The sequence below is a fragment of the Suncus etruscus genome, chromosome 4 (genome assembly GCF_024139225.1).
Source record: "Suncus etruscus isolate mSunEtr1 chromosome 4, mSunEtr1.pri.cur, whole genome shotgun sequence".
Lineage (NCBI taxonomy): Eukaryota > Metazoa > Chordata > Mammalia > Eulipotyphla > Soricidae > Suncus > Suncus etruscus.
Genome location: NC_064851.1, coordinates 146,335,362 through 146,352,260, shown reverse-complemented (window position 1 = coordinate 146,352,260; position 16,899 = coordinate 146,335,362). Strand labels below are relative to the sequence as shown.

Here is a 16,899-nt window from a genome sequence, read left to right as displayed (position 1 = left end):
GCTCAGAAATCGCTTCTTGCAGGCTCAGGGGACCATATGGGATGCTGGGATTTGAACCACTGACCTTATGATTGCAAGGCAAATGCCCTACTGCCATGCTGTCTCTCCGGCCCTAGTTGTGTATTTTGAACTCTTTTTTTTTTTTTCCTAATTTTTTGGTTCTCACCCAGTGATGCTCAGGGGTTACTCTTGCTATGCACTCAGAAATCGGCTCCTGGCTTGGAGGACCATATGGGATGCTGGGGGACCAAATTGCTGTCCCTCTTAGGTTAGCGCACACAAGGTAAATGCCTTACTGCTTGCACCACTGCTCTGAACCCGTATTTTGAACTTCTATCTCAATGATCAAATCCTTCCCTATTGATCAGGTCCTGCTTCTCTTCCAGGAGCTCTTCTCTTTCTTGGTCTCATGCAGGATTTCCAACCCTCTGTGCAGATGGCCATTTGAGCCGGATAATTTTCCCTTCTGGGGATTCTGCCCAGCATTGGAGACTCTTTTAAAATTTTGTTTATGGGTCTTAACCAGCTACGCTCAGGGCTTATTTCTGGCTCTATATCAGGGCTCACTCCTGGCACTAATTTGGGGACCAATAGGGTGCTAGGAATCAACCTGGTTTGACCGCATGCAAGATAAGTCCCTACCCTTTTTCCATTGGGAAGGGGACCACACCCAGCAGGGATCATTCCTGGCAGGTACAGGGGACCATTTTGGGTGCTGGGGACTGAACTCCTTTTGACTACATGCAAGACAAGATTCTCATATACTGTACTATCTCTCCAATCTCTCATTTAACTTTTAATTTTTTTTCTCCTCTTGATCTTTCCTCTCACAGTCATGTCTCACAAAAGAACAGCTAGTGCAGATCACAAGCAGATCAACCAGATCAACTTCACCCTTCCTAAGAAAGACGGACTTTCTTTTCTTGGAGGCCTGCGGTCCAAGAATGATTTCCTTTCCCATTCTAATGTCTGTATCAATGGGAACCACGTTTACATGGAGCAACCTGAAGCTAAGAATGAAGCCAAGGACAGTTCAGCTTCCTCCTCCCCCTCACCTCAGAGCTCCAGGAAGAAGCATTTGTTCTCATCCACAGAAAACCTGGCTGCTCGGTCTTGGAAGGAATTTGGGGAAGGAGGTGCAGTGTCTTCTGACAAGCGGCCCTCTGAGTCTCCTGGTATGGACTCTCTGAAGTCCATGTCTCTGCCACCCAACTATTCTCCCACCAGCAGTGACATCAGGGAGAGCCCCACTTCATTTCTCGGGGAGACTGGCAGAGAAGCCAAAGAGACCAAGAAGCAGGAGGGCAAGAAGTCTTTTCTTTCCTTGGTGACAGGAAAGAAGGATATAGCAAGGACCAGCGACGGTGACAGTCCTCCTGCCATCCCCAAGAGAGAGAAGGAAGTTAGACCAAAAGAGGACAGGGCCTGGCCTGTGGAAACACCTGTGAAAAGAGCTGAGAAAGACTCCAGTGTAGCTGTCTCTGGGAGGACATCCCTGAACCCCTTTGAGGAAGCTCAAGTCACAGAACTGAAAGCTGGTCCAGATTCCAAGTCAGAACCTACACCACTGGTGACCACTGCCAGGGCTCCTCAGACCAAAGCTGTCAAACCTCGGTGAGTCTCAGGGTGGGTGGGAGCTTTCTACCTGCCTATCATGGGCTTCAGCAGGCCTGCATTTAGAGCCTATCATGTTTGTTCTGTGTTGGGGTCTTTGGGTGCCAAGGGGGTTCTAGTCTAAATTGTTTGTGTGTGTGTGTGTGTGTGTGTGTGTTGGTTTAGGGGATACACCTGGCAATGCTCACTGGCAAATCCTGGCTTGGTGCTTGGGATGAGAGTCGGTGGTCACTCTTGGCAGTACTCAGGGCACCAAATGCTATGCTGGGATGTGAATCCCAGGCCCTCCCTGCAAAGCCTGCACTCCAGCACCATTAAATTGTCTCTCCAATCCATAATTTGTAATTTTATTATGTCCAAATGTTCCAATTGTCCAAATGGCAGTAATATGTCCCCAGCCAAAAAACCACTGCCAGCTAGCTAATCTGGTCTGTTTCTCCCAGTGCCAACTCAAGATTGGTATCAGATTCGAGATATAATCTTGTAAGTTGGGGATAGGTGGTTTTGGTTGGGGTGTGTGCAGAACCCATGAGGAGAGCATAGATCATCTTTGTAGTTTCATCTATGGTTGCAGTGCTCAATGGTGGGCCATGCAGACCCCAGGGTAGACTCCAGGGCCTCCCACATACATACAAGGTGTGCGCTAGCCCACTCAGCCGCACTACAGCCCTAAAATGGTGGTTTTGTGGTTTTTTTGGTTTTGATTTGTTTCGTTTTAGTTCTTAGCATATGTTCTACTGAGGCAGATGTTATCTATCCTCCTTGTACTGTGAGACTGGTTTGCTGGCCCCTGAGACCGTTGGTCCATCCCCAACCGTGACAGTCTCTGTGTTTTACTCTGCATCTGGTAGCAAGAACCTATGTAAACCTTGGCCTTTCCCTGCTCTCAGTGTATCACACTGACTGCGTCTGTGGCCTGAGGTGTGAGCTGGCTGTGGTTGTTGTTTGTTATTTTTTTTTTGAGATTCTGCTTACTCTTTCATTCTCAGTCTCACTCACTTTCACTCTTGCACACACACACACACACACACACACACACACACACACACACACACACACACACAGACATGCGTGCACAAACCCCACCCACCCACAGTTCCTCTTCTAAACATCTGCTGTTTCTTGGTGCACCTTTGACTGCTTTTGACCTTTTTGGGTGCAATTTGTTTATTCCCCAAACAAACTCAGCTGCTGCTCTACCTGGGCCTTTCTGTTCTGTTCCCATTGCAACAGCTCTCTGGGTGGCAAATATGCTAGTTGAGCAGTCTCCCTTTCATAAGTAAAGCAAGAAATACGCTCCTTCTGTAACATGTAAGGTAAAGATATGGGGTCAGTCTCCTTTTAAACAGCAGATTTTCACGAGGTATTTACCTTTTTTTTGTGTGTGTGCGCCTCACCATGCACCTGCAGCTGACCGGCAGATTTGTATTTTGTCCTTTTTGCAGACTGGAAGTGTCTCCAGAGCCTCCACCCAGAGCCATGCTTCCTTCTTCCTCCAACTCTGCTCTCTCTTTTCCTGCTCTCTCTTCCAGTTCTGAACAGAGTCCGGTCCCTTCTGAACCAGAGACACTGTGCTCTGAAAGTCCCCTTGCCTGTCCCTCGCTTTCCTCTCCCATTTCTACCTCCACACCTATTGAACACTGGCCCCCCACATGTCAGAGCCAGACCAATGCTCAGCAGCCATCACTGCTCCATCCAGCAGAGGTGCAGGAGGAGCTTCTCACATATGTCCCAGACCCCACTTCTCATACACAGGGTTCACTTTCCAAAGAGCCACTAGGTGCCCCCCATGATGGGACGAAAGATTCTCTGCTCGCTGAGAGCCAGCAGATAGATACAGAGAGAAACATCAGCTACGAGGAATCAGGAAAACCACTGCTGCAGTGGCCCCAACCGGAGCAGCAAGAAGAACTAGGGGACCCTCTCCAAGGACTCCAAAACTACATTCCGTCCCTGGGAGAGGCCCAAGACAGCCTTTCACCTGGGAGGAGCCCCAAGGAGCCTCAGATGGGGAAAGACACAGATGTCGAGAGACAGCCTAGGGCTTTTGTCGAGATTAAAACTGGGGCCGGTGAGACGGCTTCTGTAGTACAAGGAGTACCTCTACTTTCGTCGAGAGACTTGGCCCCCACATTTGACTCCACCATAGAGAGCCTTGAGGAACAGCCTGTGAGAATTGGTGAAGGCCAAAAGAAAACCAAGAAGCGGGTGTCATTTTCTAAGGAGCTTTTTACAGAAGTGGGAACAGAGGAGTGGCCTTGCCTGGTCAGAGAGGACCCTCAGGAGCTGACAGGGGAGGATGCTGATACTACAAACACACCCAAGGGGGAGTCCGCCCAGTGTCTCCACTTGCCAGAACCCAGCAGAGATGAGATTGGGCCTATCTCTGTGGTGGAAACCCTTCCTTCTATTGCTCACATGGAGGATCCCTCAGAAGGTGACAGAAGTGAGGAGACCAACTCAGGCAGAGACAGCCCCCTGCTCAGCCTTAAGGGGCATGATGGTGCCCTGGTTACCCCGAATCAGAGCAAGGCTCAGGACCATGAAGGTTCCCTTTCTGAGCCCCTGAGAGACCTGCAGTCTCCCATTTTATCAGGGCTGGACTTGAGTCTCCCTTCCATTCCCGAAGTTGCCTCAGACGATGAGAGAATAGATCACTCAGAAGGTGACAGAGACACAATGAAGATGGCCACGCTGGGACTCAAGGCTCCTTCCCTGAGCACTGTGCCAGTGTATCTTGAGGAGGACAAAGGGCCGAGTGACAGGGCAGGTGGGTTGGTCATGGCTGCAGGAGGCGCCTGTGACCTCAGGCTGAAAATACTCAAAGCATCTGCCACAGCTTCTCCAGAACAGCCTACAGCTCTCAGAATTCAGGAGGCAGATCTTGGCACAAGCTCAGGCCTGGACAAACAGTTGCTAGACCTTGGCAGTGGGGAGGAAACAAGAGTGTTGGGAGGCAGGAGGCCTGGTCAGCCTCCTGAAGTGGCCCCAACTCCTCCTGTAGCCAGTCCTTCCTTTTTTGAGACCTTTCCTATCACCTCCTCTTCTGACACTCCTGCTCCACATTCTGACACTCCCCACCTCAGCACAGCAGAATCTCAAAAAAAACCAACAGCAGAGGGCAAAGCGGAACATTCTAGCAAGAGGAAGCCGCCTCTTCAGGCCTGGGTCTCCCCCTCAGAGGCACATCCAGTCTCAGTTCCTGCGAGTGCTGGAACTGGGTCAGCCAAGCACAGGTGAGACTCTGGGGAGATCTTTGCATCAGTGTGTGGTGGCTGGGGAGATGGAACAAAAGGCTGGAGCACTCTTTGCATGTAGGAGCCCCTAAGTTCCATCCCTGGCACTTCCTGACCACTTGAGGATTGTTGGGAGGAGAGACCACCAGGCAGCATCAGGTGTGGCCCCAGACGATGCACATAGAAAGTGAGCAATACCCCTGCTTCCTTCTACCTGCAGAGGCTGTGATTCTTGCACTGCACTGGTGTTGAGCTGAACCACTAAACTGGTTTCTGCTTGTGTTAAAAGGGTTAACATACCCACAGTGGGAATGGAGTATCTGTCTTCGGAGCTGAGGAATTGAGGGGGTAGAGCAGTTCAGGAATAGTTCTGTTGAGTCAGACCGAGAGCTCTCAAAACTGCAGAGTTGTACTAGTCCAGCATCTTCACAGTCTCTTAAACCCACTGAGATCATGGAGCAGCTACCCAGCTTGTTTTACACTTCCTTTAAGCTTTGTCAGGCATGAAACTCTTGTGTTCTGAGCAATCTCTTTCCTGTTGAGAAACAGCAGGAACAACCACTCTGGAGTCTTAGATTATAGAGGCTTCTAGAATAAGACACTGTCTTGGGGTTGGTGAGGTAGCTCATAGTGCTGGAGCACATGTCTTATAGGCAGGAGGCCCGGGGTTTGATCCCTGGCATTGTATACCACTGGGAGCAATTCTTTGACACAGAAACAAGAGTTGCCCCTGAGCACTGCCAGGTATGACTCCATATCCACCCCCTCTCCCATCCCAAAAGACCTGTAACTATGTCTTATGTTTACCTGATACTCACTGAGGAGAATGACTGACTCCATCAGCAAGCAGATGGTGACTCAGTACTAGCTGCCTTTCTTTCTTTAGGGATGTGGTGTGTGTTGGACTAAAGACCTGATCAGAGCATGTCTCTCCACTTTCTCTTCTCAACTTCTCTTGTTGGCTGTCCTCTGAGAAGTATATCAGCCTTAGAGAATAGTCTAAAGATTTCTTCCTTCTCTTTAGACCCCATCCTGTAAAGCCAATGAATACAACAGCCACCAAGATCACTAACTCCAACTTGGGAACGGCCACTATCATCAGTGAGAACTTGATCAATGAAGCAATGATGAAGGTATGTCTTCTCCAGGGAGTAGCCCCATTCGTTAGGGGCCTGCACAAAAATGTTTCAGCATCCTTGGATAGTGGATGATAACCATAGGTTGGTTGGTTACATGTTTGGGTAATGTTTAAATCATGACATTTTTTGCTTGGGTAATTATTTAGTCATTGTGTGTGTGTGTGTGTGTGTGTGAGTGTGTGTGTGTGTGTGTGTGTGTGATTGAGGTACTGTTGGCCATGCAAATAAAATATTTATTTACTTATTTTTGTTTTGGGGCCACACTTGGCAATGTTCAGGGGCTACTCTAGCAGATTTGGGGGACTATTTGGAATGCTAGGGATAGGAAGATGAGTTTACAGTTTGCAAGCAAAGCACACTACCTTCTGTACTGTCTATCCAGCTTCAAACTTTTATTTTCCCATGCTTCCTCTTTTTTTTTTTTAATCTTTCTGCAAGAATGTAAAACTCTTGTAATCATTGCACAGATATACTCTTTGGGGTAACTTTATTTTGAAATAATTTGAAAAAAGTTGCAAAATTAGTACAAAGAGCTTTTGTGTACAGTAATTCCTTTTATTCACAGTCATGCTTTGTGTGGTTTCCGTTTTACCCATTGTCAACAGCAAGCTGAAAATATTACGCATAGTAAGGTACTTAGAGACCATACTCATCTAACTTTTCTTCAGTACGTTATCATAATCACTCTGTCTTATTGTTATTTTCTCTTAATTTATGAGTTTACCATATCACAGATATGATCGTATAGGAAAAAGTTTTGTTTTTTGTTTTTTGTTTTTGGGTCACACCCGGCAGTGCCCAGGGTTACTCCTGGCTCTGTGCTCAGAAATTGCTCCTGGCAGGCATGGGGGACCATAGGGGATGCCAGGAATCGAACCACCCTTCAGCTGCTAGCAAGGCAAATGCCTTACCACTATGCTATCTCTCTGGCCCCTAGGAAAAAGTTTTGTCTATAAAGGTTCAGTACTATCAGTTTCTTACATCCTCTGGGGTCATGAACAGAATTCATTCTCATTCTCACCTTCTTTCCTGTATCCTCCTTTTTCTTTGTATATACATACCTGACCGTGTCTTTCTTTTTTTTGCTTGAACCAGTTGAGATTGTGTTATATATACAGTTGTCCCTCTTTGCTCTAAAATATTATTAGTATTATTTATTTAATATTATCAATTATTAAATTATCTAGTATTATTAATATTATTTATTAAAATAATATTTATTAATTTTTTTATTTTTGTTTTTCACATACCTGGGGTTTCTGGGTGCACACACTTGGTTGCTTGGCTCACCATGGGTTTATACTCTGTGGATCCTACCAAAGGGTTCATGATGTGAATCACAATAGGCACCCCATGATGTGGAGGCAGTGCTGGGGTTTGAATTTATAGTTGCAAACCTGAGAGGCAGGCACTTTGGCCACTGGGCCACATCTAGTATGTAATTCTTAAAAATAAGCACATTGGGACTAGAGTGATACTACAGTGGGTAGGGTGCTTGCTTTGCATGCATGGATTCAATCCCCAGCATCCTATGTGGTCCCGAGTTTGCCAGGAATGATCTCTGTGCATTACTGGGTGTGGCCCAAAACCGTTCCCTCACCCCTACCCCCCAAGAAAAGAACAGATCATATCAAGGCAAGACCTTGGGTTAAATCCTTGATATCACTGGGTAGGGACCCCACAACAACAACAAAAAAAGTAACACTAGCTTTTCTCTGCTGAGCCTGCCTACACTCCAAGGACTATAACCTCTTCAGGACCCACACCCAGTAAGATGTCCCCATCCAACACACGTGGGGCCAATTCCTGCCGTGATTGGGTACCCAGAGACTGATAAACCACGGCGGCCTTGCTCTCTGCCTTTTCTCTGCTGAGCCCGCCTACACTCCAAGGACTATAACCTCTTCAGGACCCACATCCGAAACGCGGCCGCTCCGCTTCGCAGCAGCCCTTACCTTGTAACCCCTGAATTCCATTTCTGCACATTTTAAGCAATCTACAGCCTTGCCAATGGAGTAATTTTGCAGTACACCCCCATATTTACAGAAATCAAGATGGCTCCTCTAATAATCTAAAAAGTAGGAAACAAATAGGTATCCTCTCAAATAAGAAGTTTAGAATAGAATTATGGAAAATGTTCAGGGAGCTAAAAAAAAAAAAAGCATTGATAAACTTTACTGGAGCAAAATTAAGCATCAAGAAGATTTGTCAACTGAAATTAGAAATTTTCACACTGAACTAACAGATCAGAAAAACTGAGCTTACTGGGGCCCTTATTCCTAGCCTGAGGAGGGCTGGGAGGCTTGGCAGGCCCCCAGCCGTCCTTGTCTTTTTCCCCTGACTCCAGGCCTTCCCTGGGTGCCAGCTCAGATGGCCAGAAGTGGGTTCAGGTGGAGTCTTAGTGGTCCTCAGGTTTCCCCCTCCCTCTGTACTCCAGGGGGGAGGTGCATGGGGAGGAGGGCGGGCAGACATCTGGCTTCCGGTTTCCTCTTTGATTCTGGAGACCAGCTTTTGCCAGGTATGAGGTTTGGGGATGCCCCATACCAGAGCCTTTCTCCCTAACTTGGGGAGTGCTGGGAGGCTTGGCAGACCCCCAGCCATCCTTGTCTTTTCCCCCTGACTCCAGGCCTTCCCTGGGTGCCAGCTCAGATGGCCAGAAGTGGGTTCAGGTGGACTCTTAGTGGTCCTCAGGTTCCCCCCTCCCTCCGTACTCCAGGGGGGAGGTGCATGGGGAGGAGGGTGGGCAGACATTTGGCTTCCAATTTCCTCTTTGATTCTGGAGACCAGCTCTTGCCAGGTATAGGGTTTTTCTCCCCTGGACTTCAGTCTTTCCCTGGGCACCGGTCTAGGTGGACTCTATAGGTGTCAACAGGCTTTCCCCCTATCTCTCCCTACACTAATGGGAATGCGCTCTGGGAGGAGGGCAGGCTGTTCTAGTACTGGTTTATATTGGGACAGTCAGTGGAAATTTTTTTCTTTGTTTTCATATTGATAGTATTGTGTGCATATATTCTATATATCCATAATATCCATCTTGTATTGGGCCCTTGATACTGCCCTACAAAGCTCATTTCTAATATTTTACTGCCTCAGTCCCAACCCTCACTTCCCCCCATCCTCCCATGTAGGTGCAGCTAATGACATGAAGCTCACACATAGAGTGATAAGTGCAGTTAGAGAAATAACTACACTGAAAACTGTCATAACAATGTGAATGAATGAGGGAAAAAGAAAGCCTGTCTCGAATACAGGTGTGGGTGGGGTGGGGAGTAGATAGATCTGGGAAATTGGTGGTGGGAATCCTGCACTGGTGAAGGGGGGTGTTCTTTACATGACTGTAATCATACAAGTACATTTATATTTGTAATCACGGTGTTTAAATAAAGATAATTAAAAAAAAAAGAAAACTTGAATAAAAGAGAGAGATTCCTTGATAGGTTAAATTTTACTCTGGAAGACATATCTTGTCTCTAGGGGAAAAACCCTTAAATTTTGGTCAAAACTTTCCCCATGCTGGGAATTAAGGAATTAATGGGTATATTAGTCAGGGTTCTCCAGTGGCACAGAAACAACAGGATGAATGAACAGACTTATTATGTATAATAGATATATTCATCTTTAAGATTTAAATATATTTATACTCACAAATACCTTTATATTTGTACATGGGAAATATATGTGGTATATATATTTGTATGTTCTTTTTGTTTTTTGCCTCTTGGGCTGTGTTCAGGGCTTACTCCTGGTTCTTTGCTCAGAGATCCCTCCTAGAGGGCTCTGCAGATTCTATGTAGTTCCAGGGGTTGAATCTGGCTGGCTATGTACAATGCCAAGAGCCCTACCATTTGTACTATCACTCCATCCACTACATATGTATATTTAAATGACTTTTAAAAATTGTAGGTACCATAATTTACAATACTATTGATGCATACAATAACATTCCATCCCTCTGCCAGAGTGTTTGCTCCCCTTTGACTACTGTGTCAGCATCTCCTCCTTCCACCCCTCCTCATTACTCTTATTCCTCACCCTAACTGTAGCTCCCTAATGTATCCTCCAAAGAAACCCCCCAAATCAACATCACTACAGAGTAGTTATTTGAAATCATGTCATTACACATGTAAATATTTGAGAAGTGGGCTTCATCTATGTGGTATTGCAGCTGAGAATTCATGTCCTCAACCTAGGCATAATGAGATAAATACCAGAAAAAAAAAAAAGTAATACTAAAAATTTTAAAGTTAGGGGCTGGAGCGATAGTGTTTGCCTTGCATGCAGCCAACACGGGATGGATCCCAGTTAGAATCCCAGCATCCCATATGGTCCCCCAAGCCTACCAGGAGTGACTTCTGAGCGCAGAGCCAGGAGTAACTCCTGAGCATTGCTGGGTGTGACCCCCAAACCAAAAGAAATTAAAATTTGAAAGTTAATATTGATGTTACCTCTCTTTTTTCATATATAGTCAATGTTTCCATTTTACCTATTATTGTTGGAACATGCTTTTTCTTGTATTTCACTTTTTTTCAAATTGAGAAGTAATTGATATTCCAAGATTACATTGGGTTTAGGTGTATATCATAACTGGATATATAAGTATTCATTGCATTATGTAATGACCACCATAGGCATTCTCGTTGCCTTTTATTACCATAAAAAGTGAACTTCTAGGATCTGATCTTGGAGGGTTTTTTTTTTTTTTTGGTAGGGGAGGGTGTCTTTTAAGATGTTGACAATTGGCAGAGTAGGGGGGAGCAAAAACTCAACCATGCTCAGGGGGACCGTGTGGTGCTGGGGACAGAGTCAGAGTTGACTACATATAAGCAAAGTACTATTTCTCTGCCTAAGAGGTTGACTTTTTTAAAGTTTTGATTAGTTAGATAGAATTTTTCTCATTTTGAATTTTTTTTATGCTTCCTCAGTGTTCTGGAGGATATTTGCATTCCAGTCAGGAATTAACTAAGTAAATGATAGTCCTACCCATGCCCTCCTACAGAATCCTGGCATCTTAATGCCTTCCATTAAGGGTGTGTTCATTCTGGGGACTTAGGTGATGTCTTCCAAGTTCTCTAGTGTACAGTTGCTATTTTTCTTTTTACAACAACTAAGTAATTTATAATTTCTAGGAAGTTAGTTAAGAATTGATTTTAGATTAGGTGGGGGGGGGTCACTACTCTGCTTCTCATCAACTTTTATTTACAGGCATTGGATCAGGGTTCATTGATGACTAAGATGACAGTTATCCAGTGCCAATTATCACCTGCATGGAAACACTCTTGTTTTGTTTTGCATTCTTTTTTGTTTGTTTGTTTTGGGTCACACCCAGCAGTGCTTAGGGGTTACTGTGTTTATAAGTCCTGGCAGACTCAGGGGACCATATGGGATGCTGGGACTCGAACCACCATCCTTCTTGTGTTGGCCTTGTTTAAGGCAAATGCCCTCCCACTGTGCTATCTCTTCAGTTCCTGTTTTGCATTATTTTTTTATATAAACATTTATTTAAGCACCATGATTACAAGCATGTTTGTAGTTGGGTTTCAGTCATAAACAGAATACCCCCTTCACAAGTGCAACATTCCCACCGCCAATGCTCCCCTCCTCTCTCAACCCTGCCTGTATTTGTGACAGGCATTCTACTTCTCTCATTCTTTAACATTGTCATGATAGTTGTTAGTGTAGTTATTTCCCTAATAGTGTTTACCACTCTTTGTGGTGAGCTTCATATTGTGAGCCGGGCCTGTTTTGCATTCTTTTTTTTTTTTTTTCTTTGGTTTTTGGGCCACACCTGGCAGTGCTCAGGGGTTACTCCTGGCGGTCTGCTCAGAAATAGCTCCTGGCAGGCATGGGGGACCATATGGGACACCAGGATTTGAACTAACCACCTTTGGTCCTGGATTGGCTGCTTGCAAGGCAAACGCCACTGTGCTATCTCTCTGGGCCCCTGTTTTGCATTTTTAAATGAACTCTTCCAGTGATAGGCATTGTTACCTATGACTGAATTATACTTCTTAGAAATGCTTATACTAAAATTTACCAAGCCATTTGCCATTATTGGCTATTTAGATAGTTTGCTGTTTTGTTTCATGTAAATAACATTGTAGGAACACTTTCATTTTGGTTTGGTTTTGACTTTTGGGTCACATCTGGTGATGTTCAGGGGTTGCTCCTGGCTCTGCATTCAGGAATTTCTCCTGATAGTGCTAACAGGACATAAGGAATGGTGGGAATTGAACCCTGGTTGGCCTTGTGCAAAGCAAATGCCCTATTTACTATACTATCTCCAGCACCAGGAGCACTTTCTGATCTATCTCATTTCTCCTCCTTTTAGATTATTTCCAGATACTAATCATAGGAATATGATGGAGTCTAATCCATTCTCTAGGACCCGTTCTCTATAAAAATAAATAAAGCCAACCTTCTGAGTCTCTGCTTTTTGGATGTCTTCATTTTGCCCTCTTTAGCTTTAAAATCAGAAAGCTTTAACCTACTGTGTTCCGGGAAGCCTCTGGCACTGAACTCATTGTCACATGATGAATCAGGGAAGAAGGATTTATGGATAAACTGATGGCCATTTGTGGACAAGGATGTGTCTGTGTTACAATTATGTGAAGAGGGATTTCCTGTCTGCTGGGTTTGGGAATAAAAACACTGCTGTGTTAGGTCAGGGCCTGCAGATTCCATTCATTGCCATGGATTGATTCCAAGACATCAAATAAGTTTTGTGTTTTTCTGTGTTGGCTGTACCACTTGGGGATTACTTTTTTTTGGGGGGGGGGGTCACACCCAGGGGTTTTTCCTGGCTCCATGCTCAGAAATTGCTCCTGGCAGGCACGGGGGACCATATGGGATGCCGGGATTCGAACTGATGACCTTCTGCATGAAAGGTAAACGCCTTACCTCCATGCTGTCTCTCTGGCCCTGGGGATTACTTTAAAAAAACAAAACAAAACAAAAAAACTTTATTGATTGATAAGTTGTTGAGCCACATCCAGTGGTGCTTATGGTTACCCTTGACTCTGCACTCAGAAATAACCCCTGGCAGACTGGGGGACTATATGGGGTGCCAGGAATTGAACTTGGTCCCTCCTGGATTGACCGCATGCAATGCAAACGCCCTACCACTATGTTATCTCTCTGGGCCTGGAGATTACTTCTGACTCCTAATGCTTGGGAGTTGCTCCTAGCAGTCCTGGGGATCAAACCTGGAACTTCTATATGTAAAGCATGTGCTTGAGCCCTTTAATTTTGTGGGGTTGTTTTGTTTTGTTTTGGGACAACACCCAACAGTGCTCAGAGCTTAATCTTTGTTCTGTGCTCAAGAATCCCTCCTGGCAGTACATTTGAGGGACCATATGTAGTAAAATTTAAACAGGGGTCTGTTTTTTTTTTTTTGATCGCACCCAGCAGCGCTCAGGGGTTACTCTTGGCTCTATGCTCAGAAATCGCTCCTGGCAGGCTCAGGGGACCATATGGGATGGCGGGATTCGAACCACTGTCCTTCTGCATGAAAGGCAAACGCTCTACCTCCATGCTATCTCTCTGGCCCCGTTTTTTGCTTTTTTTTAGTTTTTTTTTTTTTGGTCACACCCGGCGGCGCTCAGGGGTCACTCCTGGCTGTCTGCTCAGAAATAGCTCCTGGCAGGCTCGGGGGACCATATGGGACACCAGGATTCGAACCAACCACCTTTGGTGCTGGATCGGCTGCTTGCAAGGCAAACGCCGCTGGGCTATCTTTCCGGGCCCGAAATGCTTGTTTTATCTCTGTACCATGTTACTAAATTTGTTTACTGGGCTGTGGTTGTGCAAGCTGAGCCGTCTGTATTTCTTTTTTTTTTTTTTTTTTTTTTTTTTTTTTGGTTTTTCGGGCCACACCCGTTTGATGCTCAGGGGTTACTCCTGGCTAAGCGCTCAGAAATTGCCCCTGGCTTGGGGGGACCATATGGGACGCCGGGGGATTGAACCGCGGTCATGATCTTTCCTTGGCTAGCGCTTGCAAGGCAGACACCTTACCTCTAGCGCCATGTCGCCGGCCCCACCATCTGTATTTCTTGTGCTACTACTAGGCTGACACTCTGACAATACTAGAAAATATTGAGGTGTACACAGAAACATGCTGCCGAGAGGTTCAGGATTTTTAGATCCAAACACTTTTGGTGGCATGGCAGTTTGATAAGGTTATGTCACAGAGTTGGGCCTTGACTTAGGAGGGTGTTGGGGTTGGAATTGGGCTGCCGTAATTCACGAAGAGGGGAATCTGACATTCCTATCCCCCATTTCTGAGAATGCCCACAGAAGGATTGACCTGGACCTTGCTACTAAGGAAGTATCAGTGGCTATTATTTTCTTTTGGAGAAGGAGCAGGGCAGTTTTTCTGTTGAGAAGATGGATGGTGTGGGTAGAAGCTACTGTGTTTTCAGGTGGCGAGGGTATGTGTGTGCCTGCGCGCGCGTGTGTGGATGGTGTGGGCAGAGGCTACTGTGTTTTCAGGTGGTGAGGGGTATGTGTGTCCGTGTGTCCCAATTTTGTTCCTGGGCAGGGGGTGGGGGTGGGGAATCCCCTGTAGTCCCATCTCATCAGCATCAGCTCCACAACTGAAATAAACTTCCATTTTAAAGTCATGTAAATAGTTAAACTTGGATACTCAACTGTTGGGCTAGAGAAATAGTACATCAGGTAGACCTACCAAGGTTCGAACCAAGGCACCACCTACCAAAGTTCGGATCGAGGCACCCCATTCCTCAGAGCACAGCCAGGAGTGATTCCTGAATGCAGAGCTAGGAGTGACCTGAGCACCACAGGTGTGGCCCCAAATAATACCAACAAACAAAACACAACACAAAAACCAAACCAAATAATTGACTGTCATATGGGAAAGCTGGACACAAACCTTAATTTCATTATTATTACAAATATGTAAAATAAAAGGAAGGGGCTAGGAGAGAACTCAAAGATGGAATGCACACCTCAGTGCTCAGGCCTTAGACTCAATCCCAGGTACCATATAGTTTCCTAGTACCACAGTGCTGGGGAGGGGAGGCTCCTCCTCTCAAAAATATGTGGGGAAAAAATCCTTAACAATCCACTGTAGAACCTCTCTAAGGAAATACGTGATAATGTGCACTGTTGTTTCTTGAATAGGTATTTGGGTGTGTATGGGGCCTGGGGGCCTCTCCTGCCCTACTGAGCTGGAAGTTTCAATGCTCACACCAGTCATTCAGTGCTTGGAGGCATTCAGGGCCACACCTAGTAGTGTTTAGGGTGTCTTGGTTTGGGGCTCTAACACAGGGTCTCACACATGCAATACTTGTGTTCTAGTCTTTTGATTTAGCTCCCTGAGCCCTGAATGTGTAAGTTATTCTTAAAATCATTTAATTTTTGGTTTGGGGGCCACACCTGGAAGAGGTTGGGGAGTACTCTTGGCGTGCTCATGGAACCATGTGGTCCCAAGGATTAAACCTGGGACTCTTGCATGCAGAGCATGTGCTCAGCTCATTGGGCTCTTTCTGCTTCTCCTTTTAACTTTTCTTTAAAAACAAAGCAAAACCACATTCCCCCCATTCTCTTTCCTTTATTGTTGTTGCACACATTTGGTTCAGGTATACTGGACTCACACTGTTAGGGTTTCAGGAATCCCTAAATATTTTTTTGTTTTGTTTTGTTTTGGGTCACACCCGGCAGCACTCAGGGTTACACCTGACTCTATGCTCAGAAGTCGCTCCTGGCAGGCTGGGGGTGGGGGGGACCATATGGGATGCTGGGATTTGAACCACTGTCCTGCATGCAAGGCAAATGCCCTACCTCCATGCTATCTCTCTGGACCCCTGGAATCCCTAAATATTAAAGTGCTCATGAGATCATATATAACATGCAGAGCAGCACCAGGGATGAAACTCATGACTTGGTGCCTGCAAAGCAGATTATCTACCACTGAGACGTCCCCCAGTCTCCATAGTATGTTTAACAGAATACATGAATAGATAGATACACAAGGCCTTTGCCTTGCATGCAGAAGTATGATGGTTTGAATCCTGGCATCCCATACTGTCCCCGAGCCAGCCAAGAGGGATTTCTGAGTGTAGAGCCAGAAGTAATCCCAGAGCGTTGACAGGTGTGACCCAAAAACAAACAGAAACAAAAACAGATAAAACCCTGTGTCTTCTGTACTTTGGGGACTCCACTCCCAGTGATGCTCAGGAGTTACTCCTGACTCTGCACTCAGGAATCACTCCTAGTGTTGCTCAGGAGACCCTGTGGGGTGCTGAGGGTCCAACCTTGGTTGGCCACATACAAGGCAAATGCCTACGGCTGTACTATTTTTCTGACCCCAGGCAGTCATTGGCTTTTGCTGCCTTGTTAGAATGGAGGACAAGTGTTCTCTCTGATTCTGTTTGGGATGGACACAGTTTGTAACTCTGAACTCTTATTCTTGTGAGGGGGAAGAGATGTGGGGACACACTCTGGGGTGCTCCGAGGTTCTTGGGTCAGGCGGGGGTGTGAGTCCTAGCATTCCGTCACTGGGAGAACACATGGTGTCCCTATTGAACCCAGATTTTTGAGCTATCTCTAAAATGGAGTCTCTGCATCCTGCCATCAAAGGATGAGAGCAAACTGCCCTAGCCTTCACTGTTTCTAGTAGAAGGTTTGTCAGAGCATTGCAACCCTGGATACCTCAGAGTTGTGTGGACAACATTGTCTATCGCGTGCAGTTGGGACCCTGTTCAGTCTTTACTACTTGCATTATTATTGTCGTTATTTTGGTGGTTCTAGAGATCATATCTCAAGCTTCACATTTGCAAAGCATGTGCTTTACTACCCAGCCACATGGCTCACCAGAGCCTGTTTCTTTAAATATATGAAGCTCCTGAGTTGCATTTCAGCCTTATCTTGTGTTTCTTCCTGGTTTTGGCCTC

The 16,899-nt window shown here is 45.8% G+C and overlaps 2 protein-coding genes across 2 annotated transcripts in view; one reads left to right on the top strand and one right to left on the bottom strand.

Annotated features, from left to right (window-relative positions):
• The window catches only part of PLPBP (pyridoxal phosphate binding protein), a 261,670-nt gene that overhangs the window by 135,284 nt on the left and 109,487 nt on the right, over positions 1-16,899 (bottom strand). The gene's annotated exons all lie outside the window — the stretch shown is intronic.
• Positions 1-16,899, top strand: part of RAB11FIP1 (RAB11 family interacting protein 1) — a 45,067-nt gene that overhangs the window by 26,025 nt on the left and 2,143 nt on the right. Inside the window, exons 3-4 of the mRNA XM_049771830.1 lie at positions 834-1,614; positions 5,875-5,983. Of these exons, the coding sequence (XP_049627787.1) occupies positions 834-1,614; positions 5,875-5,983 (890 nt within the window). The remainder of the gene's footprint in view (positions 1-833; positions 1,615-5,874; positions 5,984-16,899) is intronic.